Here is a 26,521-nt window from a genome sequence, read left to right as displayed (position 1 = left end):
GAGTACTCTGGACAAAGCCAAGGACCACTCCTTTCACAAAGGCTTGCTGTGTCTCTAACTATGTTTCAGATCACAGATATAAGCTAAACCCTATGTCTATACTCCAATCCTATGTACAGGACAAGATCTTTTATAACAAGAGGGATTAGAAGATTCTGACACTTTACAATGAAATCCACTCATTCCCTTCATTACATATTAAAGATTGTTTTAAAGCATGAAGCTTTTGTTTTGAAAACTTGCTGAAATTTGCATTGATTCCATTGAAGTCATCTTATAATAGGATAAGTGTTCCAAAAGTCAGAGGTGACTAATTGTGTTCTTTGCTAGACTGAAGCAGGACACTTAGATGCATTCAGAATCCTAGTCAAGATCTGGGAATGTAGCAAAGATAGCATCTTTGACTAGCTTGCATAAAGTCTTGTGTTATTCTAGTCCTAAAAACATGACATACACACACACAAATAAAAACAGAGAACTCAATTTATAAGAAAAAATGAAGTTATATATGTGTGTATATACACAAATAAACATGTAATGTTGAAATGTCCCCCTTATAAAAATTCCAATAACAACATTACTTGGCATCACAGTCTCCCTAATTAGGTCCCAGTCTGTCAAGATTGGGTTCGTAATTACAGTAAATTAATAAGAGCAAAAAATAATACAGAGCCACACAGATCATAATCTGCACAATTAGGGTATGAATTCCAAGGATGCTTGATGGACTGAAGACATAGTACTTGTCATATGGGCCCCTGTAAGTCTGCACAACTCGAACTAAAGCTCTTGGATACTGATATTCCAAAGAGTTGACTGAAACCTTTGAACTGTGATCTAAGGAATGGGATCCAGAGAATTAAATTTGCCTGAGTAGTTTTGAAAATGGGAAAATGAGCATTGTCCTCTCATCAGCTTCTTGATGTCATTAATTCATTACAACAGTGTCTACCATCAAGATGTACATAACTAAGGAAATGGGCATACAAAGAGAAGATACTAATTTTGGAAAGATTACTAGAGAAAATGTTTAACATTTTCTGAAATGATCTTCATGGTCAATTTAGATTATGTAAACCAAATATTATTCATGTGCCAAAATATCATCCTGACTGATTATTCAATCTATTTAAGATTATTTTCTCTTTTTAATGAATGAAATAGAAGAGAAGCACCCATGTTTTCACCTAAAATTCAAAGATCAATTCATTTAGAGCCGACTTTAGGAAGTCTTTCTCTGTGGCCACCTAAAACTGAATTCACAGCAGCCTGGGGAAGGTTCCAGAGACATTGAATTTGACTTCCTTTCATTTTTCTATATGGAAATCTACTTTTCTATAGAGTAAATAGCAAATAATTCTTTAAAGTACATTCAACAAGGCTGAATGAACTAAGATATATTTCCTACTGCAAATTGTAAAAATGTCTAGTTCTTACCTGGCATTTTGTTCATATTTGGATTTATACATCTCACAAAATGAGGTGTTGTTGATTTCAAATCTGTCATCAATTTATTTATGTTTTCCTAAAATAAAAGCCAAAATAAACACAAAATCACTTTGCAAGCTGCAAAAGAACTTCAGAAAGTCTAAATCTGTCAGCTGAATCTGATATTCAATGAAAGCACCAACAGGGAGACAACGAATTCAACATTTTTACATGCTTACCAAACACATTCTTTTCTTTCCTATGGCAAGTCAATACTTACCTGACAGTCACGGTGCTGTTTTGAGTCATTTCCACCTACTTTGAATTTGAATTCAGTAACTTTTGAAGCTGAGTGAAAAGGGTTGCTTATCATTTCTTCAGTTTTCTATTTTTAAAGCCTTTATTTTAGATCAAATTGTACAGAATCACAATCTGAGATGATTTAAAACATTTAAGAGTAAAGGGGACAGGATAGAGAACAGAAGAAAAGGCAATGGTGTGAATTCAGCCTCAGGTTTGACTCCACACACTCAGTGTACCACAGTGGTCCTCTCTAAAAGCAGAACAGAGCCAAAGTCTGGAGAGGTGGACAATGATGTGCGTTATCTTCTTATTGCCTGGGGGCAGCTCTACCCACTGGGAGCCTTTATGAGCCAACAGTCACATCAGCCAGAGGACTAGTACAGGCTGACAAATGGAACCTAGTCAGGACACCACTAGTGACTTCTAAAGCCATTCACAATAACAAGATGGCTTTATCCACACGTTAGTGGCTTTATGTAAGGCTGAAGAAGTGGCTCTCTGTGTAAACATACTTGCCCTGGAAGCCTAGTTACCTGAATTTGATGCCCAGGGCCCACATAAAGGTGGAAGGGGACTGAGCTCACAAAGCTGCTCTCTGACTTCCCATGACTGCTATGAAATGCGTGCTCACACATCACACACATGAACACTAGTAACGATTAATTAATTTTAAAATGTACGTTACTTTATGCAGAGATGAAATCAATTGGAATGATGCTCCTTTCCTGCGGGCCTTCTCACCAAACTGTGTAGCTTAAAAAGAAAAAGAAAAAATGGTTTAGAAATTTCATTTTCTATAATCTATAGTGTTGTCATCATGTTGATAAAAGCAAATTCATCCAAGTTTTAAAACATGATAGTATGCACCAAAAAGCTTTGAGAATACATACATCCTTCAAAAACATGCCTAAAGTGCTTCTCCCTAAAGAAATAATCAGAAAGCTATATAAAGATACTCACGCAAATATTATCTAGTCACTGTGGAAAAATTTGAGCAAAAGAGAAATTAAGAAAAGTCTATTAAAAAACATTAACTTATGAATAAACATGCATACAGTAGAATGAATACTCCAGCTTTAAAATAATTTATGTAGATAATATAACAAATATGGAAAAAATTTAGTTTTATTTTAAGAGAAGAAGTTACAGAACGTCTATTTTGAATATCATTATCTTGAGTGTGTATGCCTAGGTTTAAGCACAGTTAGGTTATAAGTGATTGCAAATGAAGAATCTTGGGAGATATGCAAACGAAATATTACTACTAGTCATCCCTGTGTGATATGATAGGCCTTTTTATGTTTATCTTTTTATTTACCTGTGTTGACTGTTTATGGCAACACCCACATGCTTTGCTTTCAAGGTTTATGAAAAAGGCAAATCTATTCCCCATTCTTTATTATTGAAGTAAAATAATCTACACTAAGTCAAATATCCTGTAAACAGCTGTGCAGTCCCGATTCACTCAGATGTATAACAGCAGAAAAGACAAAAGCCATGGGCAATTTGGAGACTGCAGGATACATATCAGTACAGAAAACTAAAACACATATTTTCTGCACCTCAATAGTAACTTTATAGAGAACATGTCATGAAATTTAATCATGAATGTCCTTTTGGGAGGCTCAGGTCCTCTAAGTGGATTACATGATTTCTGTGTAATTCCCCACCTTTGAATAGGGAATACAATTACCTGACATTTCATTTTTAAGCTATAACTCTGATCTAAAAATCTATCAATTTGCCAAGAGAAAGTATAGCTATTGTGGACTACTTAATGTGAGAATGAGTTAGAATTTTAGAAGGAATTATTTATAAGAAGTGCTAGAGTAAATTTTTTTAAACATAGTTCTTTCCTTCTGTGTGCTAAGAATACAGTACACCTTGAAGACAGAAACTCCAAATCCCCTCCCAACTATCTGGCCATGCCTGCTCTGATTCTCCTATGTGTGGTCAGGAAACCACTTCCTAAATATAACCTAAGTAGCACAGACACTAAGAGAAACAATTAATAAATGTGACCTCCTAAAACTGAAAAGTTTCTGTAAAGCAAAGGACATGGTCAACAAGACAAAATGGCAGCCTACAAATGGGAAAAGATCTTCACCAACCCCACATCACACAGAGGTCTGATCTCCAAAATATTCAAAGAACTCAAGAAATTGATTGTCAAAAGAACAAATAATCCAATAAAAAATGGAGTACAGACCTAAACAGAGAACTCTCAACAGAGAAATCTAAAATGGCTGAAAGACACTTAAGGAAATGCTCAACATCATTAGTCATCAGAGAAATGCAAATCAAAACAACTCTGAGATTCCATCTTACACCTGTAAGAATGACCAAGATCAAAATCACTGATGACAACTTATGCTGGAGAGGTTGTGGGGTAAAGGGAACACTTTGCTGGTGGGAATGCAAGCTGATACAGCCCCTTTGGATGTCAGTGTGGTGATTTCTCAGAAAATTAGGAAAGAACCTTCTTCCAAACCCAGTAATACCACTTTGGGGTATATACCCAAAGGATGCTCAATTGTACCACAAGGACATATGCTCAATTATGTGCATACCAGCATTGTTTGTCATAGCCAGAACCTGTAAACAACTTAATGCTCCTCGACCTAACAATGGATAAGGAAAATGTGGTGTATTTACACAATGGAGTACTACACAGCAGAAAAAATGATGACATCTTGAATTTTGTAGGCAAATGGAAGGAGCTAGAAAACATCATATTGAGTGACGTAACCCAGAGCCAGAAAGACAAATATCATATCTACTCACTCCTAAGTTGCTAAGTTTTTTTTTAATGCAGAACAAAGAAAACCAGCCTACAATTCACAACCCTAGAAAACCTAGACAACAATGAGGACCCTAAGAGAGACATATATGGATCTAATCTACACAGGAAATAGAAAAAGACAAGATCTCCTGAGTAAATTGGGAGCATGTGGACCATGGGAGAGGGTTGAAGGATAGGGGAGCGGCAAGGAGGGGTGGAAAGAAAAATATATAGCTCAATAAAATAAGAAAAAGAAGTGTAAATTATATAGCCACTGCCTCACCAACTCAGGCACAATAGAAGACACAGACCAAAGGGGGACACAGTACTTGTGCCAGTTGTAAGAAATCTGGGATCAGTCACTGTCAAGACACAGTCTTTAAAAAAAAATGCTAAAAGTAGAATTAGGCAACTGTATTGTCTCCAAATTACAAAAACAAAACACAAACACTTTCATTTCTCTCTCCTCTGCACAGGACCAGAGTATGCTATGTTTGCTCCTTAATTATATTGTTATGCACTAAAAAATGCAATAAATGCTAAATTCTACATCTATTTCTTGACCATGTTATCAGGAGACCTAAAATAAGCTAAGAAAGACCAGGAATTAATGTGAAGCTGGGTATACAATAATAGAAAGGAGAGAATGTTAGGAAGTGAGAGTGCACACCCTACTGAAAGAATAGCTGGTATACTCCATCCCATGTGTGCTGAGGGAATCTGAACTAGACAGGTTTAATATTTACCTACAGTTCCCATTTTGCAAAATAAATAAAGTTCATAGACACAGTGGAAATATTGTGATTTTTCAACCTGTATTAACAACAACAAAAAAGAAGATAGATAGATAGATAGATAGATAGATAGATAGATAGATAGATAGATAGATAGATAGATAGATAGATAGAAAACAGATAGAAAAACTTTGGCCCAAAGCTGCCTTAGGACTTCTTAAATTGATCTCAAATGTTTCTCTGGTTGGCAAATTACAGCCAACGCTGAGCAAGTTGCCAGGTCCTAATCTGTTGGGAAATGCTATTTGTTTATTTCCGGCTGCCCAGACCACAAAATAATCACTCAGAAACTATATTCTTTAAGTCACTGCTTGGTCAAAAGCTTAAGCATAATTTTGGCTAACTCATATCCTAAACTAACCCATCTCCATTAATCTGTGTATCACCACAAAGCAGTGGCTTACCGAGTAAAGTTCTCCAGTGGGGCTACATGGCTTCTCTCTGACTCCACCTTCTTTCTCATAGCATTCAGTTTAGTTTTCCACACTAATTTGCCCTATCACAGGCCAAGGCAAATTCTTTATTCATTAACCAATAAAGCAACACATATACAGAAGGACCTCCCACACTAATCAAAAATAGTCAGCCAACTATTCAAACCATATTCACCTAAGATAAATGCGAACCTATAATCAACAAAGTTGTCTCAAGAACTTCCAGTTTTATGCATCATTTTCTTGTCTCTAGATACGAAGAGCACCTCTTGCTCGTGTGGTGGCATGGTGTAATATGAATCCGGTTTTTTTGTTTTGTTGTTTCAGATTGTCAACCAATTTAGAATTGCAAATAAAGTCAATTAAGATTTGCAAAACTTAGATAAGTCTCTTGATATATATTTAAGGATTATTATTGTCCCCAAACATTTCATCAAGCTGTGTTGTTGGTTTTTTCTTTGTAGGTAAGTCTAAACAAAAGCAGGAATTGGCCATGCACCCTCTACTACAGGACTTCACAGAAAGCAGAAGTTTTTATCACAGAAAGCAGAAAGGACTGTTATAAAAGTCACCTCATCCACCGGTTCTCAGGGGGAGGTAAAACTTCAATGGAGACCAACTTACCACTGCCAGAAAGGAAGCTGTTTGTGAAGAGACTGGCCAGGACTTTATTGGAGGACTTCTGAAGGAGAGCCACCACTGTCTCGTTAAGTATGTCTTTGTTCTTTTCAAGCCAACCACTGATATTATAAGGGACCTTTGGAAAGACATGCGTTTCAGGTAACAAAATGAGAAAAGGTATACATTCATACACTGAAAAAGGAAATGTATGCGTTGCTTTTTAAAAAACCCACAAGTGGTTTTATTTAGTATTAATTTAGTAACAATACTGAGTAGCATTCCAGAAGGCCATCTTGTAGCCCAGGGAGATTTTTAAATTTCACATTTTCAAAGAAAAGTAAAATTCAAAAGAATTGACAGAGAAAGAAGTAATGGGTGAGAAAAAAAAACTTAAGGGAAAAGACAGAAAAAGGGACAGGGATGGGACTTTATCTCTGATAGAATCAATTCACATCGACACGTTTTCATTGGTGGCAGTAGAAAAAAATCTATTCTCTTGACAAATACTAAATACTCAGAAGAAAATTAACAAACACAACAATATTTTAGATGTAGTTATTACTATATTCCATGACACCAAGAAGAGGACTATATCTGAGGACACATGGAAGGTCATTTGTAGGTTGAGGTATATTGTTATCATCCATTTGCTATATATCCACCCTCTTGCAATCACTGGCTACAAGAAGGGGAAAAAAAAGACATATGTGTCAATGTAGAGGCAATAAGGGTCATTAGAAAAATTTTGACTAAAATTTAGAGACCACCACTCCACATCATGTCTTTTAAAAAGGTGATTTGAAATCACTTACATGATTAAAAAAAAAAAGACAAACGAGGGGAGGTGTCCCATAACATGGATGATCTCCAGGCCTTTCACAGCAGCCCTGGTTTGAGCCTGAGTGAGATTTCTGACCTCTGTGCCTAAGCCACTGTCGTGTGGATGTTTCATTTCATGAGCACCAAATGATATCACCACCTCTCCACTGGCACGGAGATGTATTTGTTCATCTCATCATTTAACATATACAGTACTAAAATATTAGCTGAGGGTTTGGACAAGTCCATTTGATGTAGAGTCCAGAAAGTATGGGCCTGGGAATCTAGGACTAACTCACCCCTCCAGCATAATGAGCAAGTTCAAAGTGAACTTCGTATTTCTTCTCAGCAGATGCGGGTTTCTGGAAGTAGGGCGAATTTCCAAAATGGTTATCAAAGAGCTTGGTCTCAAAAGTCTTGTCAGTGGCTTTAGAAAGCATACATTCCTCTTCAAGGATGGAAAGAATGCCCATGGGCTGTGGGAGAGGGATGAAAGTGAGTTCTAAAAACACGAGAAACAGAGTATTTCCAGTAACACATCAATATAGCCCTTTCATCATAAAATTAGATGCTCCAAGAGATGCTCTTCCCTGCACAGAACACATGTGTCCTGTTAACTATTTATTACCTGCATTGTCATATTGATACAGGCAGGGGCAGAAGTGAGCTGCACACTGTAATGACAGGCAGGTGGGGCAGGAGTAATAGGGAAATAAACAGATAACTGGAAAAATTAACTTAGGTCCACATAGGCACTCTGAAGAAACTGTATGAAGTACAAAGACTGAGAATGAAGGCGCAGGGACCTCTTTGTCCCGGATGAAAACAACCCAGAAACATCTGATTAAAGCATTCTGGCACAGAAAGAGGAAAATGAAGATAGCAGAGACCCCAAGGTAGAAGACTCTTATGAGACTAAGATCCTGCGCAAAGCAAGTGTGATCCAAGCAAAGCCAGCCAGAATATAAGGTGGGGCAGGAGGGGGTGGGCAGAGTTGGGCATCACAAAGTTAAATGCAGCTGGATCCCAAAGAATTTACCGGCTGTGGTAAGATGGTTGGATTTTGAATGTAATAAAAAGCCTTTTTGGAGACATTAAGCATGCAGTAATGTGAACTGATTTGTTTTTGAAGGGAAAATGGTTTAAGGTAGGAGTCAGCATATTGGAAATTTATGAGATAACCATGTTTTATTTATATGTTAAAGGGCTTTAGGAATATACAAGGAGATGGGACAGAATATGTTATTATTTCCTTACGCAGATTTTTTTCCTAAGTAGTCCTGGCAACTTGTTTGCTACCTGCTCATTTCCTGAAGCATATGGAAACAGAACAAGTGGCAATGTTTCAGTAATACCAGACTGCAGGCTAGATTAATACCATCATAGTTGGCTGCCCCTAGTCTGCCGAGAAATGGTGTCAGAGCTTGTGAGAAGTCATTTCAAATGTGATGTAGCTGAAAGTAAAACTATGTCACAACTTCCTAATGAAGAAAATAAGGGATGTAAGACAAGTTTTCAATCCGAACAATTTCTAAGGGATTCTTCCACTAAACCATATGCACAGGGAAAACATACTTGGCAAACAAGGAAAAATCTCAGATGGTTGTGATATTTATATATTTCTTTTATATTAACATTATTTACCTATCCACTCTATAAATAACTTTGAAAGGTTTTCTAAGATCAACTCCCTATTTCAGATCATTAAAGATATGACAATATTATTTAGACATTGGCTCCAATTATAAAATACATAGCCAAAAATGACATGCAATGCGTGGTCAGAGAAACAGGTGAAAGGAGTTCAAAGTATAACAATTAAGATAGAACATAATTGCTTGTTGTAAGAGCACAGGACTTATGTTTCTCTCCAACCCTTTTTATTCTTTGAGTCTGGAGGAGACACTGAAGATTGTCTTAGTTAGAATTTCTATAGCTGTGAAGAGACACCATGACTACGGCAGCTCTTATAAAGGAAAACATTTAATTGTATGGCTTGCAGAGGTTTAGCCCATTACTGTCATGGTGGGACATAGACATGGCAGCATACAGATAGGCATGGTGCTGGAGAAGGAGCTGAGAGTGAAAAAGGAGCTATATCTTAATCCCACAGACAACAGGAAGTGGTCTGAGAAGCTGGGCATGTCTTGAGAATATAAGAGAGCTCAAAGCCCACCTCCAACAAAGCCACACCTTCTGATAGTGCCATTCCCTATGAGATTACAGGGCAATTAACCTTCAAACTACTACGTATATGTACTCTAACTTTCTTAATTGATCCTTGAATTTCCATCAGAACTGCTTTCTTTTTTTGTTCTTTTTATTTATTTATTTATTTATTTATTTATTTATTTATTAAAGATTTCTGCCTCCTCCCTGCCACGGCCCATTTCCCTCCCCCTCCCCCAATCAAGTCCTCCTCTCTTGTCACCCCAAAGAGCAATCAGCTTTATGAGGGCAGTTGCTTATGTTTCCATGCATAGAGGCCATACCAGATCAAGGCACTGGATTATTATTAAAACAAAATTTATGTTTACTTAAAATTCCTTGTTCTGGATATCTCACTAGAACCACAGAAATGAGTCTTATTCCACATAATTCATCAGGTATTTAAAGATAAAGGTTTCAATTATTTGCCACTCTAATATTACACACACACATACACACACACACACACACACACACACACACACACACATGTGCATGGGTGAGATGGGAAGGTGTATACACATCTGTCACAATGCATGTGCAGAGGCCATAGGATGGCAACTTTTTAGAGTGAATTCTTACTTCCAGGTTTAGATGGGGTCTGCGGATCAAGCTCAGGTTGTCAGGCTTCTGTAAAGCACTTTTACCCACTGAGCCATTTAACAGATCTCAGCATTTCTATCTTTTAAAAAAATGCTCATGGACCTATGTAGTGATGGGGCGAGCTGCGTTCCACCTCCCAGCTAGCTTTACCAGAAATAATTACACAGAAACTGTGTTCTTTTTAAACACTGCTTGGCCCATTAGCTCTAGCCTCTTACTGACTAACTCTCACAACTTGATTTCTAATAATCTGTATAGTACACAAGGTGGTGGCTTACTGGGGAAGATTCAGCATGTCTGGCCTGGTGGCTGGCTCCATAGCATCTGACCTCACTATCCTTCTTCCCAGCATTCTGTTCTATCTACTCCACCTACCTAATTTTCTGTCCTATCAAAGGGCCAAGGCAGTTTCTTTATTTACCAATGAAAGTAACACATAGACAGATGACCCTCCTCCATCAGATCTAGAGCCTACCTACATTTTATAGAAAGTATATTCAACAATATTCCAAAAGTTATTTGTGGCATCTCCCTGCATCCCAAGACTCGAGATGCAGCTTAAAAAGGTCTTGTCAGCATGAAGAATTCCATGTAAAATAGATACCTATTTTATACATAAAACACTCATTTTGTGAGTTCTTGGCAAAATGAAAAATAAAGACTATCAAGAAGGCAGGATGGAGAAAAGTGGAATACCGTAACTTAAATAATTGAAGGACCCATTCAAGCTCTTGGAAAAATGAACTCCATCTCATACCATGTGTTTTCCTATATACCAACAGTCAGCACTTATAGAAATCTGGAATGAATCCTTTAAAAACACAAGCATTTCCCAGGAAGAGGCCTGTTAACAAGAGGACAGTTGCAAAGCCTCACAACAAGGGGCAGTGCTCATTCACACAGAGCTGAACACACACCTGAAGAGCCCCTGGTCCCTGGCTCCCATTGAAGTCAATATCGACTTTGAGATGAATGGAAATTTGTTGTTAATCAAGTATATGTCACCCCTTGAAATGTAACAAATAGGTAGTCTCCGCCTACACCTCAGGTCAAATAATAACACTGACCCACTACAGGGTGAAGCATCTCTATATCCCTCTTTCTACTTGAAAGTAATGTCTTATAAGCAGTGTAAGCAGGTGTGAGAAGTGACAGTTACTAAAAGTTAAATCTTTCCCTTTGCTGGTCTGAAGCTCTGTTTTATTTCTAATCATAAAATAGACACACACACATACATACACACACACACAACTTACCACAACACAGTTGGTTTATTCTATCATTTTTTAACAAGTTTATAGTGATATATGGAATTTATTTACATTTTTCAAGCTGCCCTCCTCATCGAGAAATTCACTGACCAAAATAAAATCAGTGCAATGTTTGTTCTTTTTAAGAAGAATAGTATTTATTTTAATCTAAAACCTAAAAAAATGCATAAATCAGTGAAAGGTCAGTTACCCTACATCCTTCCTGACAGGGTTGGTGACAATCAAATGTTAAAGCAGCAAAAGAACTTTTACAAAGGCAAAGGTTTTGATCTGCTTAGACTGGTCTCCAAAATCTACTTTAATTCCTGATAAAACCAAGAAAAGGTGCGGTTATTACCATGTGACATGCTTGTTCTGGTAGACAAAGCAGCAGAAAAGAGAACATGAGCCCTTCTACCAGACCCCATTCATCCATCCCAGAACACAGAGCAGAGTAAGAGGCCTCACAAAATTCAGAAACCATATACTACAGCTAATATGTTAATAAACCATGAAACACTGATACAAATTATTTAAAATAACTGTTACCAGTTGAATTAAAAAAACAAACAGTATTCTGCTGGGTACCAACCCTAAGGTTTTGTATCAGTTGCTTATCTGCATGCTAATTTACCCAATCTTCTTTTTTTTATTATTATTATTAAAAATTTCCGCATCTCCATCTCCCATTTCCCTCTCCCTCCCCCCACTCCCCTCTCCCTCCCTCTCCAGTCCAAAGAGAAGTCAGGGTTCCCTGCTCTGTGGGAAGTCCATGGTTCTCCCCCCTCCATCCAGGTCCAGGAAGGTGCACATCTAAACAGACTAGGCTCCATCAAAGCCAGTACATGCAGTAGGATCAAAACCCAGTGCCATTGTCCTTGGCTTTTCATCAGCCCTCATTGTAAGCCACGTTCAGAGTCCGATTTGATCCCATGCTTTTTCGGTTCCAGTCGAGCTGGCCTTGGTGAGCTCCCATTAGATTAGCCCCAGGCATAAATGGGGATCTTGGGGGTGGGAGTGGAGTGGGGGTAAGGGGAGATGGGGAGACCCTGGGGGAATGGGATGGTTGGGATGGAGGAAGGGTGGATATGGGAGCAGGGAAGAAGATATCTTAATTAAGGGAGCCATTTTAGGGTTGACAAGAGACTTAACTCTAGAGGGGTTCCCAGGTATCAATGGAGATATCCCCAGCTAGTTCCTTGGGCAGCTGAGGAGAGGGAGAGTGAAATGGCCCTTTCCTATAGCCATACTGATGAATATCTTACATATCACCATAGAAGCGTCATCTGGCCATGGATGGAGATAGAGACAGAGACCCATATTGGAGCACTGGACTGAGCTCCCAAGGCCCAAATGAAGAGCTGAAGGAGGGAGAACATGAGCAAGGAAGTCAGGACTGCGAGGGGTGCGCCCACCCACTAAGAAGGTGGGGTTGCCCAATCTTCTTAAGCTTCCCCTGGTATGGGTATGCTCATTGTTAATGAGACAGGTGCTGCAGAATTCACATTTTCAGTTCTGCTTTTCTCCTGAGAAAGACAGAGGTTGGCCATTTGATTTCACCAAGTGCCTTTGCATTTTAACAGTAAAGATAGTGCACGAGCTGCAAATGTGCGGTCAGACTGTATTACACAAGATGGAGCAGGGCAGCTGACGGCAGAGTTTAGCTGGCATGCCACAGATCCTGTACACAAAGACCATTAGGAGAAGATGGACAGAGCCTTTCAGACCCTTCCCCCATCTGCTGACAGAGGCCGCTTCCTGAGATGGATCAGCACCATAAGCTGTGATAGTTTATAAAGAAAAATGGATGAGGAGGACAAGTACATATACGGTACCTTCTCGATGAGATCTATGCAGGCTTGAAAATCCAGACCATAGTCAATGGCTATCCACTCAAGGCCTTCTTTCTTGTATTCATCTTGCTCCAGAATAAACATGTACTGATTGAAGAACTGTTGCAACTTTTCATTGGTAAGATTGATGCAGAGTTGCTCAAGACTATTGTACTAAGAATAAAAGGAAGAGAATTAAAAATAAGATAGGTGTCCACTTGCAAGGATACATATTAATGAGAAATCGTAACCACCATTGCACAATGACAAATGTACTCAAGCAGTAACAGTGCTCAGCTAAATTCCTGTCTCCTCCAGATAAATCTACAAACTAATGATTATTGTAATAAAACAATACTCAATGGAATTATGATTCAAAAAATCACAAAGGATTTTATTTACTTTGATTTAAATTTGGATTAAGAAATTAAATACTTAACACTAATTGTAGTAATGATAATTATTACTGCTGATGATAGCTCTTTTTTAATCAAAGTAGCCCTTAAGGTTTAGGTAAAATGATTCTATTTATTTGTTTGTTTTTATTTTCTTTTCAAAATTGAAATAGAATTATTATAAACTTACCCCACCTTTTCCTCCCTCTAGCCCTTCCCATGTACCCCTCCTCTCAAGCTGATTACCTCTTTTTCTTTGTTATTATTACACATATATGTGTGTATAAGTATTCACAAATATATAAATACAACCTTCTGAGTTTATTTTTGTTTTTTGTGTAGTCATTAGGTGCCTATAGTTCACTGTCCATGAATGGGATCCTACAAGATATTTCCCACTCTATATTCATTGATATTAGACATAATGATCCTTAGCATGCTTTGATCTTGTTTTCCCATGGTGCCATTTCACAAATTTTCTTGAAATACTCATTGATTTTACTCTTACCACATATACTTACATCAAGTATTTCAAAACCAGTGATGTCAAGAATAGCAATGAAGAAGTGACTTGGCAGCTTGGCATCCAGGAGCTGGTTCATGCGTGCCACTAGCCACTTAAACATCCTTTCGTATATTGACTTAGACAGAGCACCAACCGCATAGGTTACCTAGAAATCATATTTACATGTTTTCTTCATAACTATGTAGTGAGATAGCTCAGTGTTTTAAGACTACTTGCTGCTCCCTTCCAGTACTCAGGTCAGGCAGCTCACAACTGCTTGTAACTCCAGTCCAGAGGATTCAATGCCCTCTTCTGGTCTCACACATGCTCACACCCACATACAGACTCATACACATAAACAATAAAAGTAAATCTTTAAAGTGTTCCATTTTTTAAATTTATTTTAAAAAATTTAAAACAATGTTTGTTTTAATCCTGGGCATTGTCTATCTGCAAACACCTTCTAGTCAAACCAGCATGTGATTATTAGTCTTCTATGGTTTTGAAATTATGCTGAATATAATGAGGAAAAAAGAAAAAAGAAGCAAGAAAGGGTTGGGGAAAGGAGGAAAGAAGAGAAGAAGAAAGTTAGCACAGTGCTTCATTATCAGAAGTATAAGAGATAAATCCTGTTCCTATTAATATCCTAGGATATGATTTGATGCCTAACTCTGAAGCCTTGTTCTGATTGTGGTAGTCCAAAGACCTGTTCTCAGTATCAGAATCATTGGAAACTTTTAAAAGATGTCAGGACTCAAGCCAAGCCATAGATGTACAAAGTCTGTATAGTAAAACCATTCCCATCTACCCAGGCCAGTTGCCAGAAAAATCCTCTTATGTAATTTTATGAAGACTTCCTGTCCTTGATACCTGATGATGTATCTCATTCTCCATTTCATGCATAAATTCTTTACCTGTCTATATCAAAAAGCCTACTAATCCAGTTCACCAGCGGTCCCTTTTTCTTGATTTCTTCTTAGAAATGTGCAATCACTCACTCCCTTTCCCTGTTCTTGGCCTATAAATTCCTACTAGCTATGGCTATATGTGGAGTTGATTACAAAGTCTCTTTTCTACTGCAATATCTCCATGTCAACAGTTCTGAATAAAGTCTTACTCACCATTTAGTGTCAGAATATTTCTTTCTTTTAATACACCATAGCCATAATATTTTTAAACTATTAATATTAAAATCTATAATCCCTAGAACTTGCTTTGCTATTGCTGAAGCTGCTAATTGATAAGCTGTAAGATTCTTAGCAGCTGACTCCCCTTCCCTGGGATACAGTAGTTCTATTCCATTAGTGTTCTTAAAGTCTGTCTAGTCTTGACTTCTAGTTTTTTATTATTCTGTTGTCAGTGTGGTCCTTGCCTTCCTGAATGAAGGCCTTAGGGAAAATCATTCTGATACAAATTTCTCTGTCAGAGTGTGTTGCAAGGAAAGGGCTGCTTGTTTGTCCCGGCTGCCCAGACCCTCAAAATAATCACAGAGAAACTATATTAATTAAAACACTGCTTGGCCCATTAGCTCTAGCCTCTTATTGGCTAACTCTCACATCTTGATTTAACCCATTTCTATTAATCTGTGTATCACCATGAGGCAGTGGCTTACTGGATAAAATTCCCAGCGTCTGTCTATGGCGGATCCATGGCGTCTCTCTGACTCTGCCTTCTTCCTGCCAGCATTCCCTTTCATTTTTCCCACCTGCATAAGTTCTGCCCTATCAACAGGCCCAAAGCAGTTTCTTTATTAACCAATGAAAATAACACAAAGACAGAATGACCTCCTACACCAAGAGTGAGGCTAAGAAATTTCCTTTTTACTGTTTCCAAGAGGATGAGGTGGTTTGTTTTTAAATGTTGAAAAATAACACGTTAGCTTTCTTAACTAGTTCTGTTAACGGCTGGAGTTACAACTTAATCTCCTGCAAAACACTAATTTAAGAGGTGGATTTCAATTACCTTCTTCTCCCAGGCTCATTGGTTTTATAAGAAGAAAGATGCTATCCTTCAGTCACAGAATATTATACATCCATGTTATGGTGACTGTCTAAGAAATGGTGACACTGAAAAATACTTACAATGTGACTTGACTTTCACAAAGCTGTACTGTTTTAGTACTTAATCACCTGCTGGTTGCAGAGCAGTGTGCTAGATGCTAGTGTCCCAGAATGACTCAGGCATAATCCATGGCCTTAAAGGTTACCAAGGTTACCTTAAATGTTTCCTCAGATAATACATTATAAATATTCCTGCTCCATTTACTTCTGAGTATTGTAAGACAAGAGCAAGATAAGCATTTCTAGTGTATATGTGTCTGTCTCTCTGTGTGTATGTGTGTGTGCACGTGTGTGTGTGTGTGTGTGTGTGTGTGTGTGTGTGTGTGTGTGTGTGTGTGTTAGAATTGACAAATCTATGCTAGGCAAAGTGTTCTACCACTGAGAAACATCCCCAGATGCACAAGCTAAACAGACATTTACAAAACTATCATTTTCAATACTAGACTTATGCTTAAAGAAGGCATTGGTATCTTAAAGTAGATGACTGTGTCATTGTTTTAATTTTCTCAGTGAGGCTTAAGGTAACTGTGTAGTGGGTTTTTGTTTTTGTTTTTATTTTGGGGGAAGGAGCAGAGTCCAGAGTTTCATATAGTCCAGGCTAGCCTCAAACTTACTCATCCAAAGATGACCTTGAATCCTGATTCCCCATCCCTTGCCACCTGGATGCCTCCCATGAGTCACCAAAACCTAGTCCTAGGTGTGTGTGTGTGTGTGTGTGTGTGTGTGTGTGTGTGTGTGTGTGTGTGCGCGCGCGCGCTATGGATGATAGAGGTAATGTAATGACTTTACTGTACTATTTTCTTTTTCTAGAAAAACCATATTCATTACCTTTCCCATAGTAAAGAGAAAATATGAGAAATTCTCATCATTGGATATAAATGAAAGTTCTAACACCACTGTCCCAAGTGGAGGGTGGAGAACCTCCCTTCAACTGACCTTTTCTCCTTGTCCACAATGTCACAAGCTGTGTCCCAGGTAGCATGAGTACACTATGCAAGAATGCTGTGCATTAAATACTGGATTTTGTTTGAGTAAGAGAACAAATTTTTAGTTACCTCTGAGATTTTGGTGCTTATCTAATACAGTAATATGGTTTGCATTACACTGATTAATATATTTAGCAGACACAAATTATTCTGAAATTTACTGGTATGCTTAAATTATCTTAGTACCCAACAACCCTAGACATATCTGCTGCATAAGGAGAAGTCTGAAGCTCAGCCATCCAAAACATTTGCCATTTATATTAATCTAAATCAGCATAGCTTTCTGCATTTTATGTCTCTTCTCAATTTTTTGTGCCTTTAAATCATATCTTCAACATACAGGCTAAAACCTACTCTTCACTAATGTAACCATGTGTCGATTACACTAAGGGAGCTAGTATGTAAAGGGATGTTAGTCCTCCAAGATACTTCACTTCAATCCTCTAAAGTTCTAAAAGTTTCTTAGCTGAACAACCAAGGTATAGCTCACAAGTGAAGTGTTACCTAAGGGAGAATTGTCAAAATACTCAGAATAGTCCCTTACTACTGTCTTTAATTAGAATATTTAATTAGAATATTTAAGTACTTACTACACTAGATCTCTTTACTACTTTCGTAGAAAATTATTAACATTGCCCTACGTTGAAAATATGTAAATATGATGTGTATAAAATAATTCATGATCACACAATTACAGTGCCCTCAAATGTTACATTACCTGTTGGACATTTTGACTTCTGGTAACATACTCATTATTAACTTTGATCCTAGGGTAGATCAGGCCCTTTACCAGCTCAGAAGAGTGAATGCCCATGAGAGAAGCAGCTCTGTCAGCATCTGATCACACAAGAAAAGAAGAATGTCAGGAACAGAGGGAGCAGAGTGAGAGAGAATGGAAAACACTGTGGAAATCATTTCATTGTAGCCGAACACACTGCATAGAGGGTAAAAGGACTGTGTGTTTAGATCAGTGTAAAAACATAGATGGCAGCTTTGCAATAAATGGCTGAATGCTAAATGAAGGAATCTACTTCTCATAGATACAAATCAAGCCACACTGAAGTCCCGCTTAATGATCTCTTAGAATGGTTTCATTGAAAGCTAGTAACAGGTGTTGGAGCAGATGTGGACATTCACATGTGGCATGGCCATTACAGAAAACGGTCTGACAATTTCTTAGAGATTAAACACAGAGTTATTGTAGGACCCAGCAATTTCACTCTTGCATAAGAATCTAAGAGAAATAAAGATATTTATACAAAAAAATGTTATATAGTATTTCCAGTAATATTATTATAGTACTCAAAATATAAAAAAGCCCATCAACTGATAAAAAGTAAGATAAGATATGCTTATATAATGGAAAATTAATAAAGAAATGAAGATTGGCATAGTCTATGATGGGGCTTCATTAACTAGGACTTGAGGAAGATAACTGGGAGTCATAAGAACTTTATAAACCTACCATGGAAAATGGTGATTTTTTTTACAACTAATACTATGTTTACAGAATTTTATGAATATCATATGGCCACTTACTCATAGAATCAATTTGACTGCTCCTCAAAATTACAGCATAGAATTAGCATTTAATCCAGTAATTCCAGTTATGAAAAGACACACAGAAGAGGTAAATGCAGGGAATAAAATTGATACTCTTACACTAGCATTCATTCAGAACAAATAGTGGAAGTCACGCAGTTGTACATAAGTTGATGAATGGATAAACAAGACAATATAAATACATATAGCTAAATATTAATAAAGTGGTTAAAAGGATAAAATTCTGAAACATACTATAATACAGATATCATATAATAAGATACGGTGTTTAGTGAAATAAACCAGATACAAACATATAAATATTGGGTGGTTTCATTTACATGAAGTACCTAGGCTAATCAAATTCATGGAGCTAGAAAATGTAGCTATGGTTTTCAGGATAAAGAAAGGAAAAGCTTAACATGATTCAGTTTTCAATAATGAAAAAAAAACTGGAAAAAGACAAAAACAATGTGAATGTACTTAATTTCACAGAGTACTTCATTTTTGCACACTTATGCTAAAGTGATCAATTTTGTTATGTAAACATTATCAAAATTTAAATATAAAACTGAAACAATTGTCCATTAAAAAAACTAAATGTATATAGTTCTTCTTTTAAATTGAATTTTTAAGTTAAATGTCATTACTGCAATAGCTGTGCTATCTTTTTTTATAATTGTGATTTTTTCCACTTTTATAGAGAGATGACTGATTGTAATAATGTCTGAGAGGTTTTTATAATCAATTAAGAACATAGTATCCACAGTACTTTTATTTACTCTTTGGAATTTTTATACATGTATATATTTCATCTTATCAATTTCCTTCCAAGTCCCTTGAGACTCAACAACCCATTTTCCTCTTTTTTATTTTTATTATTATTAAAATACCCCAAGTCCACTTACTACTGACTAGGAACCACATCCCTAAAGAAAAGTTAGTCTCTCTCCCTCCCTCAGCAACCATCAACTGCCAATGGCCCTCACTAAGGGAAGGACCTCAGAAGCTCCTTTCTCCTTCATTCTGGAGGGCTGATTTTTTATTTTAATGAAAATAAAAGAAACAGAACTTTAAGCCTCAGAGTTTTGAAAGGATGGAGTCAGTTTGACTTTGGAATTTCAAGGGTCTTTTCTTAGATGATCCCCACTAATACCACGTAAGATATTTTATGAAAATTTGCTCCATCCATTTTCTTAATAGTCCATAAGCTAAAAGTGTATTTCACAAAAGCCCATAAGCTCTTCTGGCATTACCAGTAATTAACTGAGAAATGCTTCTTATTCTGTGAGAAGGTACACTCGGATGATGATTGACATAAAGCCTAGCGACAATAATAATGGGCTGGCTACAGAGCGTTTGTTTAGTAGGAATGAAGACTTAAATTCAACCCCCAGCAACACAACATAAAAAAATCAAATAATTAACAGTAATTAAGGAAAATGGTACTGATTATTTTCCATATTCTCTAAGAAATGAAAAACAAAAAGAAGACATCAAGTGCATGCAAAGAAGAGACAGGCCTGGAAAAGCAGAGGTCTGAAAAGAATTATAAATTGTATCTTTGTAAAGTAAGCCTTACTTTCTGTGCCATCAACCTCCAGTTGCTCTTCTCTGGGATTCTGTCTAAATTTCAGGTTTCCAATGTGCATGATGGCTCCAATGATCTTATAGCACTCAAACTTCTCTTCAGGAAGAAATCCCAAGATGTGTATGGCTTTCTGTAAGAAGAGAAACAGAGGGCTAACGGTGTCCTCTTTTTCCTTATGGCTCCAGTAGATACCTAACAATGTTGTATGTCACATATCACTCCAGATTGTGGGCTACAGCAATAAGACAATAGCGCTGTGGGCCTAGAGTGACTACTTGGTTCAAAGAAATAAAAAAGGCCTTGTTGATACTTGGTCACCAGCAGTCTGCTCAGTCATTCAGAAGGGGATTAGGGTGGTGGTAACATGAGTTGTTTAGTGCCCAGTAGCTTGAGTTTTCTTTAACACCCTGCTCTTCTCTTTACCCTTCCAGCAACAGGTCCACTAATTGGCTACAGGAGGTTCATTATTTTGTCTTTCATGGCTATAAAACTTATCATTGAATCTGCTGGGTGATACGTCTTACATGTTCAACTCTTTTTGGATTTTTTTTCCCAGAGTCTGCTCATTTGGAATTTGGTGAAAGGGGTTGTTAAGAAAAAAGCATCATGTCACTAGAGAACGCTCGATTTTGTGTGAATGATCCATTTCAGTAACTGTCCTGACCTGATATCCTAAAATGGTTAATATGGCAGCCCTAATTCCTTGCTCCCTCTCCAGAATAGTGCCACTGTTGTGAAATGATTAACCACAACTCTGGCTTATGTAAACTTAATTATCTCTGTGTGACAGCGGAGGGGAGGCAGTTTCTTGAATATCTGTAAATTCTGAAGAAATGAAATATCTGTGACTTTTGCCTTTAAGAGCCCTCTTCCCCTTAAAGCTGGGCCTCAGTCCCAAATACAACCAAGGGAACTGAAGAGAGCTGCAGCTTAAATGAAATTCAGCTAATTAAAGCTGGCTAGGGTTCAGGTGGTCTCTAGGTGTTTTCGCATGCTGTAAGAATGTCGCCACATCATTGCATCCTAAGGAGACACTGTATGTGGTCCCAGAAGAGTGTAGTTATTATAGTAACTAATTTAGAATGCCTATAAAGACAAGAGTGGAGGAATCCATGTTCTTTTTCAATAACGTCATTTATAGGAATGCAAGACTGAGTGATTATAATATGCAAAAAGAGTATTAGCCTTCTAAGTCATTCACAAGGTGAAGAGAGACAAAAGTCTTGGGATTCAACAACAAGAGAATAAATGATAGGACAAATGCCTGACAGAAGAAAAATTTTTGAGTATTCACCTAAAATGCTCATAAAATGAAACTGAAAATCAAACTCTATGGACCACATGATCTTGCAGTATAATTATAAATAAACAACAACACCAAAGCAACTCCATATAGATGAAAACAGAATAAAGACTTTAGCGATATACACCAGCTAAAAAAGTTTGATATTAAGTTAAAAATTTTGTCTACATTTTTATAGCTATAATACCCCTATATTGGAAATATGTGCTTCTACTGTTAGTAAACTTTGGGGAGAAGCAGCCTCCACCATCAAGAGAAGCAAAGCCAGGTCTCCAGACCTCAAGATGAGGTGTTATGATGTTGGTTTTCTTTATTCACCAAACTAAATTTCTACAATTACCAAGCCTTACTTCTGTGGCCAGAAATCCTTCAGTGTCTTCCAAGCTCTCCACAGCAACCTTTCCACAGGAGCAAATGTGAAAGTTGGAGGGGTTTGTGGACACCAGGAGCATGTCTATAATGGAAAACTTTTGGTTAACTAGGTTAGAGAAATGCATAATTCCTGAGAAAGCAGTTGGAGAAAATTGAGCTTACTCTTACAGCTGATGGGTTACGTGCAAACAAGACATAATCAATTCCATATTCTAGACCCAAACCTCTGTAATCAATATATCCCCCTGTTAACTTGTCAGTCATGTGTCAAGGCCTCCCAAGAGAACACCAGGTTGGCCAAATCAAAAGTAGATTCAATTGCAGCAATACAAAGTGGTGGTAGTTGGCAGGGAATTGTAGATAATGTTTGTTTGCAAAACTTTGATAACAGGCACTTGGCCTAGAATCATGACAGAGGGTCAGAGGGTAAACATGCTCTGTAAAAATTTAAGTATAACACACCCTAGTTTCATGGCTAAGAAACAGCCAGTTCTCTTGAGGTCAGCACCCAGAGAACATTAGCCATGTATTCCTATCACTTCACATCCTCACTCACAGGAGGCTGAGTTCTTCATTCAAGGGATCTGTAAATCAGATGCAGTATAACCACTGTACTGCTGGTGGCTTTATGAGTCTGACATGTTTTATTTCATCAGGAAACATAATGTAAGATCTAAACTAAGACAGCTGTCAACAGGTCAGTTGGTCTGGCAGAATGCTGCCTAACACTTGATCTCAGTTACCTTTATATATTTTAATTTTTTTAATTTGAACTTATCTTTCTGTTTATTACCCATTGAAATGAAGATCTGCCTCATGGAACTACAAATCTCAGAGACAAAGAAATTGGCTTATGGGAATTCTCACAATAACTCTACTTAGAAGCATGCTGAATATTGAATGTGTTAATGAAACTACTGTTTCTCCATAGAATAAGTTATTATTCATCAAATAAAGAAACAAATTGAAATATTAAAGAGTTTCAAAATAACTATGCTGACTGAATTCAGCCAAATTAAAAGAACATGCAGTGTACAATGATTACATATTATAAAATTCTAGAAAATGCAACCAAATTATCATGTTTACATATGGATGAAGTAGAAAAGTTCTAACAATGAAAAAGGAAAGGAAAGAGGAATTGTAAAGACTCTGGGGAATATTTTTTAAAGGATGTCTGTGGTGCTTGTGGCAATGGTTTCTTGCATATGTGTGTGTGTGTGTGTGTTACATACAAATACATAGGTATATATGTACATATATATACGTACATAAATACATACATATATATGCCAATATCATCTGTGTATTTCAAACATTTAATTAACCATAGGTCCATGATTCTCCTTTAAAGCTATTTTGGTTATAAGCCTAGCCAGATGTGGGATGTCCTTCTGTATAGATGATGCTTTTATTGGTTGATGAATAAAGCTGTTTTGGTCAATGGACAGGCAAAATATAGGTAGGTGGAAAGTCCAACAAAGATACAGAAAGAAAGAAGGCATATTCGGGGAGACATCATGTAGCCACCCAAGAAGAGAGATGCCTAGAGCAGCCTAAAGAGAAAGATGCCAGAATAGAGGTAACACTATGGTCATGTGGTGATACACAGATCAATAGAAATGGGTTAATATATATAAGAGATAACAAGTCAATAAGAAGCCTAAGCCATTAGTCAAACAATTGTAACTGATATAAAGTCTCTGAGTGTTGCCTTCATAAAGTGTTCAGGCAGGAGGAGAGAGAAACTGGTCCAGGCGGACCAGTGGGACAGAGAATACTTCTAACTACACTGTCTTTTACAGCTGAGTCATCTCTCCAGCCCTCATTAAAGCTATTTTATAAAAAAAATTAAAAATAAAACACAAGTTTTATATTTTAAAATTTTATAAAATAGCTCAAAGCAAGGCAGCTTCCTCCTCGGGCCTCTCAACTCCCAATTTCCCATGAGGCTTTCCTAGGGCTGTATGCCTCTGTGTAGGCATTTCTTACTCTATCTAGCGTCACCCAGCAGCTCGCCTACCTTTATCAGACTCCACACCAGCTGCAATGCCAGGTAGAACCTGCACTTCAAGCTTTCTAGGCTGCCTAACACCTTCCAGATTTTCCTAGGAATCAGCTCTGAAGTTGCTGCTAGGTAAGGCTTCTTCTTTACACCTAGACCATCCAACACCCTGTCTACTTCCTCCTACACTAGCATAGACAATGATACCACATAGGGCACTCTCCTCCATAGGGTCCCTAAAATTTGACTTGCCCTTTCTCAGATTCTCCAGACTCTCTAGGTGGCAGGAATTCTACCTGTGGTTAGGCTTTGGTAAATGACCCAACTCATTTTCACCCTAGACTTTGCTCCTTCTATCTGGATCCCTCTGGAGGAACCCAGACTATATTTCTGGTCAGACTCAGGAAGAGAACTATCCCCTTCAGAACCACTCCTCACCATTCTCCCAAGCTGTCCAAACTGTTCTCCTTCTTCAGATACTCTCCAATGGCTCACAACACCCAGCAAGAGACCCACTCCCATTGGTCCTATCCCTCAGGACTAGTCTAAGTCTGTCATTCCACCAGAAGACTTCAACCTGGTAAACGAAAAACTTATCAATAGACACAACTAATAATAACCTAACCAAAATATTTAGTTTCCATCACAGAAACATAGCAATAATAATTTTTGAAAATTATCTCTTTCCCAATGTATCTCTTTCCCAAACTATAAATACAGTAATAATTGTCCCTAATGAGAACAACTTAAACAAAATTTAAGATACAAAATTTGAAAAAACAATTAGAAACATTTTCAAAGAGCTCAAAGAATCCAAAGAAGACATCAATAAACAACTAAATTAAATAAAAAAGGACATAAACTCCTGACTGAGTTCAAGAAAATACAAGAGATAGAAATACTAAAGATAATGAAGAAAGCACAGACTAAAATTAATCCGGAAATAAAATCATCAAAAAGTCTAAAAAATTTCAGCTGAATCAGTATCAACAGAATAGATAACATAGAAGATAAAATATTAGAACTTGAAAACAGGGTTAAAGAAGTTGTATAATCCCATCAAGGGAAATAATAAGTTTCTAAAATTTATAAATAGAGCATTTAGAATCTTTAGAACATGATAAAATAAAGAAATGAATTTATAGGCATGAACAAAAATAAATTCCAATAAATTGAAGATGTTTAATCACTCTCCCTCATTACTACCTTCAATTTATTTTAGTCAAGACCTATCTTTTCTTACATGAATTCACTCCCCACTTCCCATAGACACTATCTTAAGTAACTGTCTTCTCATTTCAGTCTAGTACAGTTGCAATCTCTCCTCTCTAATATCAGTGCCTCCATAACACCGTACCAGGCTAAATTTTTCTACACACATATCATAGCATCAGAATAGGGTAAATCATCCTACACACTGACATCAAAAAAATTAATGCCCTGCTATTATCCCACTTACCCTCTATAGCACCAAACACATTCATGCATATGCTCACCTCCTTATGTGCAGAAACTACCATGATAACTTTGTCACGTTCCTCTAAGTAGATCTAATCTAGTCAGATTGTAGTCTACTTCTGCTCTTCATATGTCCTCTCCTGGCCCTTATATAAGGTTCCTGCTTTAGAAAACACCCTTGATTTTTGACTCTATCTGGTTTCCCTATCTGTTTTTCATATTCAAAGCCATGTACCTTAGGACTTTTTATTTTGATAAAATTCCCATTGGTTACAACAGCGTCTTTCTCTTCTGACCTCTTATCTATAACTCGAAAACTAAATACTAAAGGCATTAAATTACCTCTTGCTCTTCCTCTCCTCCTCTCTCATTCTCTCCCTTCCCTCTCTCTGTCTCTGTCTCTCTGTCTCTGTTCCTCTCTCTCTCTCTCTCTCTCTCTCTCTCTCTCTCTCTCTCACACACACACACACACACACACACACTTAACCTTGCCAAGGCATTTTTATTCACTGCAAATTATCTTCTTGCTTTTAACACAAAATTTAAAAAACAATGTTGCCATTTATTCTACCTCGTTGGCTACATAAGTGCCCAAATTTCCCACTGTAGGATGAATAAAATGTGGTCTGAAACTACTAAGAGACTTACTAGAACAGTACTCTCCATTCCTTGGAATCTGTCTTTTTCTAGAATAAGTGAGGGCTCTAGTCTAAAACTTACCCCGAAGTTCTTGTTTTCCAGACAGAATCTGATAAAAGATATGGTAGTTCCTCTCTCCAGGCTGCTGATAAACTACCCGGGATTTTTCTAGAAAATCTAGGAGGATTGAAAATTAATAACGATTCATGATTCAACATTCTTACAAAACTGAAAAGAAAAGCAACCAGAGAGTGCAATGGCTACTTACAGATCTGAATATCTGCAGATGACAGTGTGCCATGTGTATCAAAATGCATCCTGATGAGTTTTCCCTAGGTAGAAACAGAACACAATGTCCCATCTAATCTTGTTGAACAGCTGCAATGGCTTCATTGTGAACAGTATCCTCAAAGTGACTACATACTTCAAAGATTGAAAAATAAAATGCAAGATGGGGTTGAAATGATAAGGATAAGATAATGGCTAGAGCAGAGGTTCTCAACCTGTGGGTCACAACCCTTTGGGGGTTGAATAACCCTTTCACAGAAGTCACATATCAGATATCCTGTATATCAGATATTTACATTATAA

At 37.3% G+C, this 26,521-nt stretch overlaps 1 protein-coding gene across 1 annotated transcript in view; it reads right to left on the bottom strand.

Moving 5' to 3' along the window:
• Myh15 (myosin heavy chain 15) overlaps window positions 1-26,521 on the bottom strand; it is a 128,413-nt gene that overhangs the window by 87,606 nt on the left and 14,286 nt on the right. The window contains exons 8-18 of the mRNA XM_075945110.1: window positions 26,199-26,262; window positions 26,012-26,107; window positions 21,807-21,910; window positions 20,145-20,283; window positions 17,739-17,857; window positions 13,991-14,140; window positions 13,078-13,248; window positions 7,481-7,657; window positions 6,366-6,498; window positions 2,417-2,484; window positions 1,438-1,525 (exon numbers count right to left, since the gene is read on the bottom strand). Coding sequence (XP_075801225.1) covers window positions 1,438-1,525; window positions 2,417-2,484; window positions 6,366-6,498; window positions 7,481-7,657; window positions 13,078-13,248; window positions 13,991-14,140; window positions 17,739-17,857; window positions 20,145-20,283; window positions 21,807-21,910; window positions 26,012-26,107; window positions 26,199-26,262 — 1,309 coding nt within the window. The remainder of the gene's footprint in view (window positions 1-1,437; window positions 1,526-2,416; window positions 2,485-6,365; window positions 6,499-7,480; window positions 7,658-13,077; window positions 13,249-13,990; window positions 14,141-17,738; window positions 17,858-20,144; window positions 20,284-21,806; window positions 21,911-26,011; window positions 26,108-26,198; window positions 26,263-26,521) is intronic.

The sequence above is a fragment of the Microtus pennsylvanicus genome, chromosome 1 (assembly GCF_037038515.1).
Source record: "Microtus pennsylvanicus isolate mMicPen1 chromosome 1, mMicPen1.hap1, whole genome shotgun sequence".
Taxonomy (NCBI): Eukaryota; Metazoa; Chordata; class Mammalia; order Rodentia; family Cricetidae; genus Microtus; species Microtus pennsylvanicus.
Note: the sequence above shows the minus strand (reverse complement) of the source record. Positions and strands in the feature narration are given on the sequence as shown.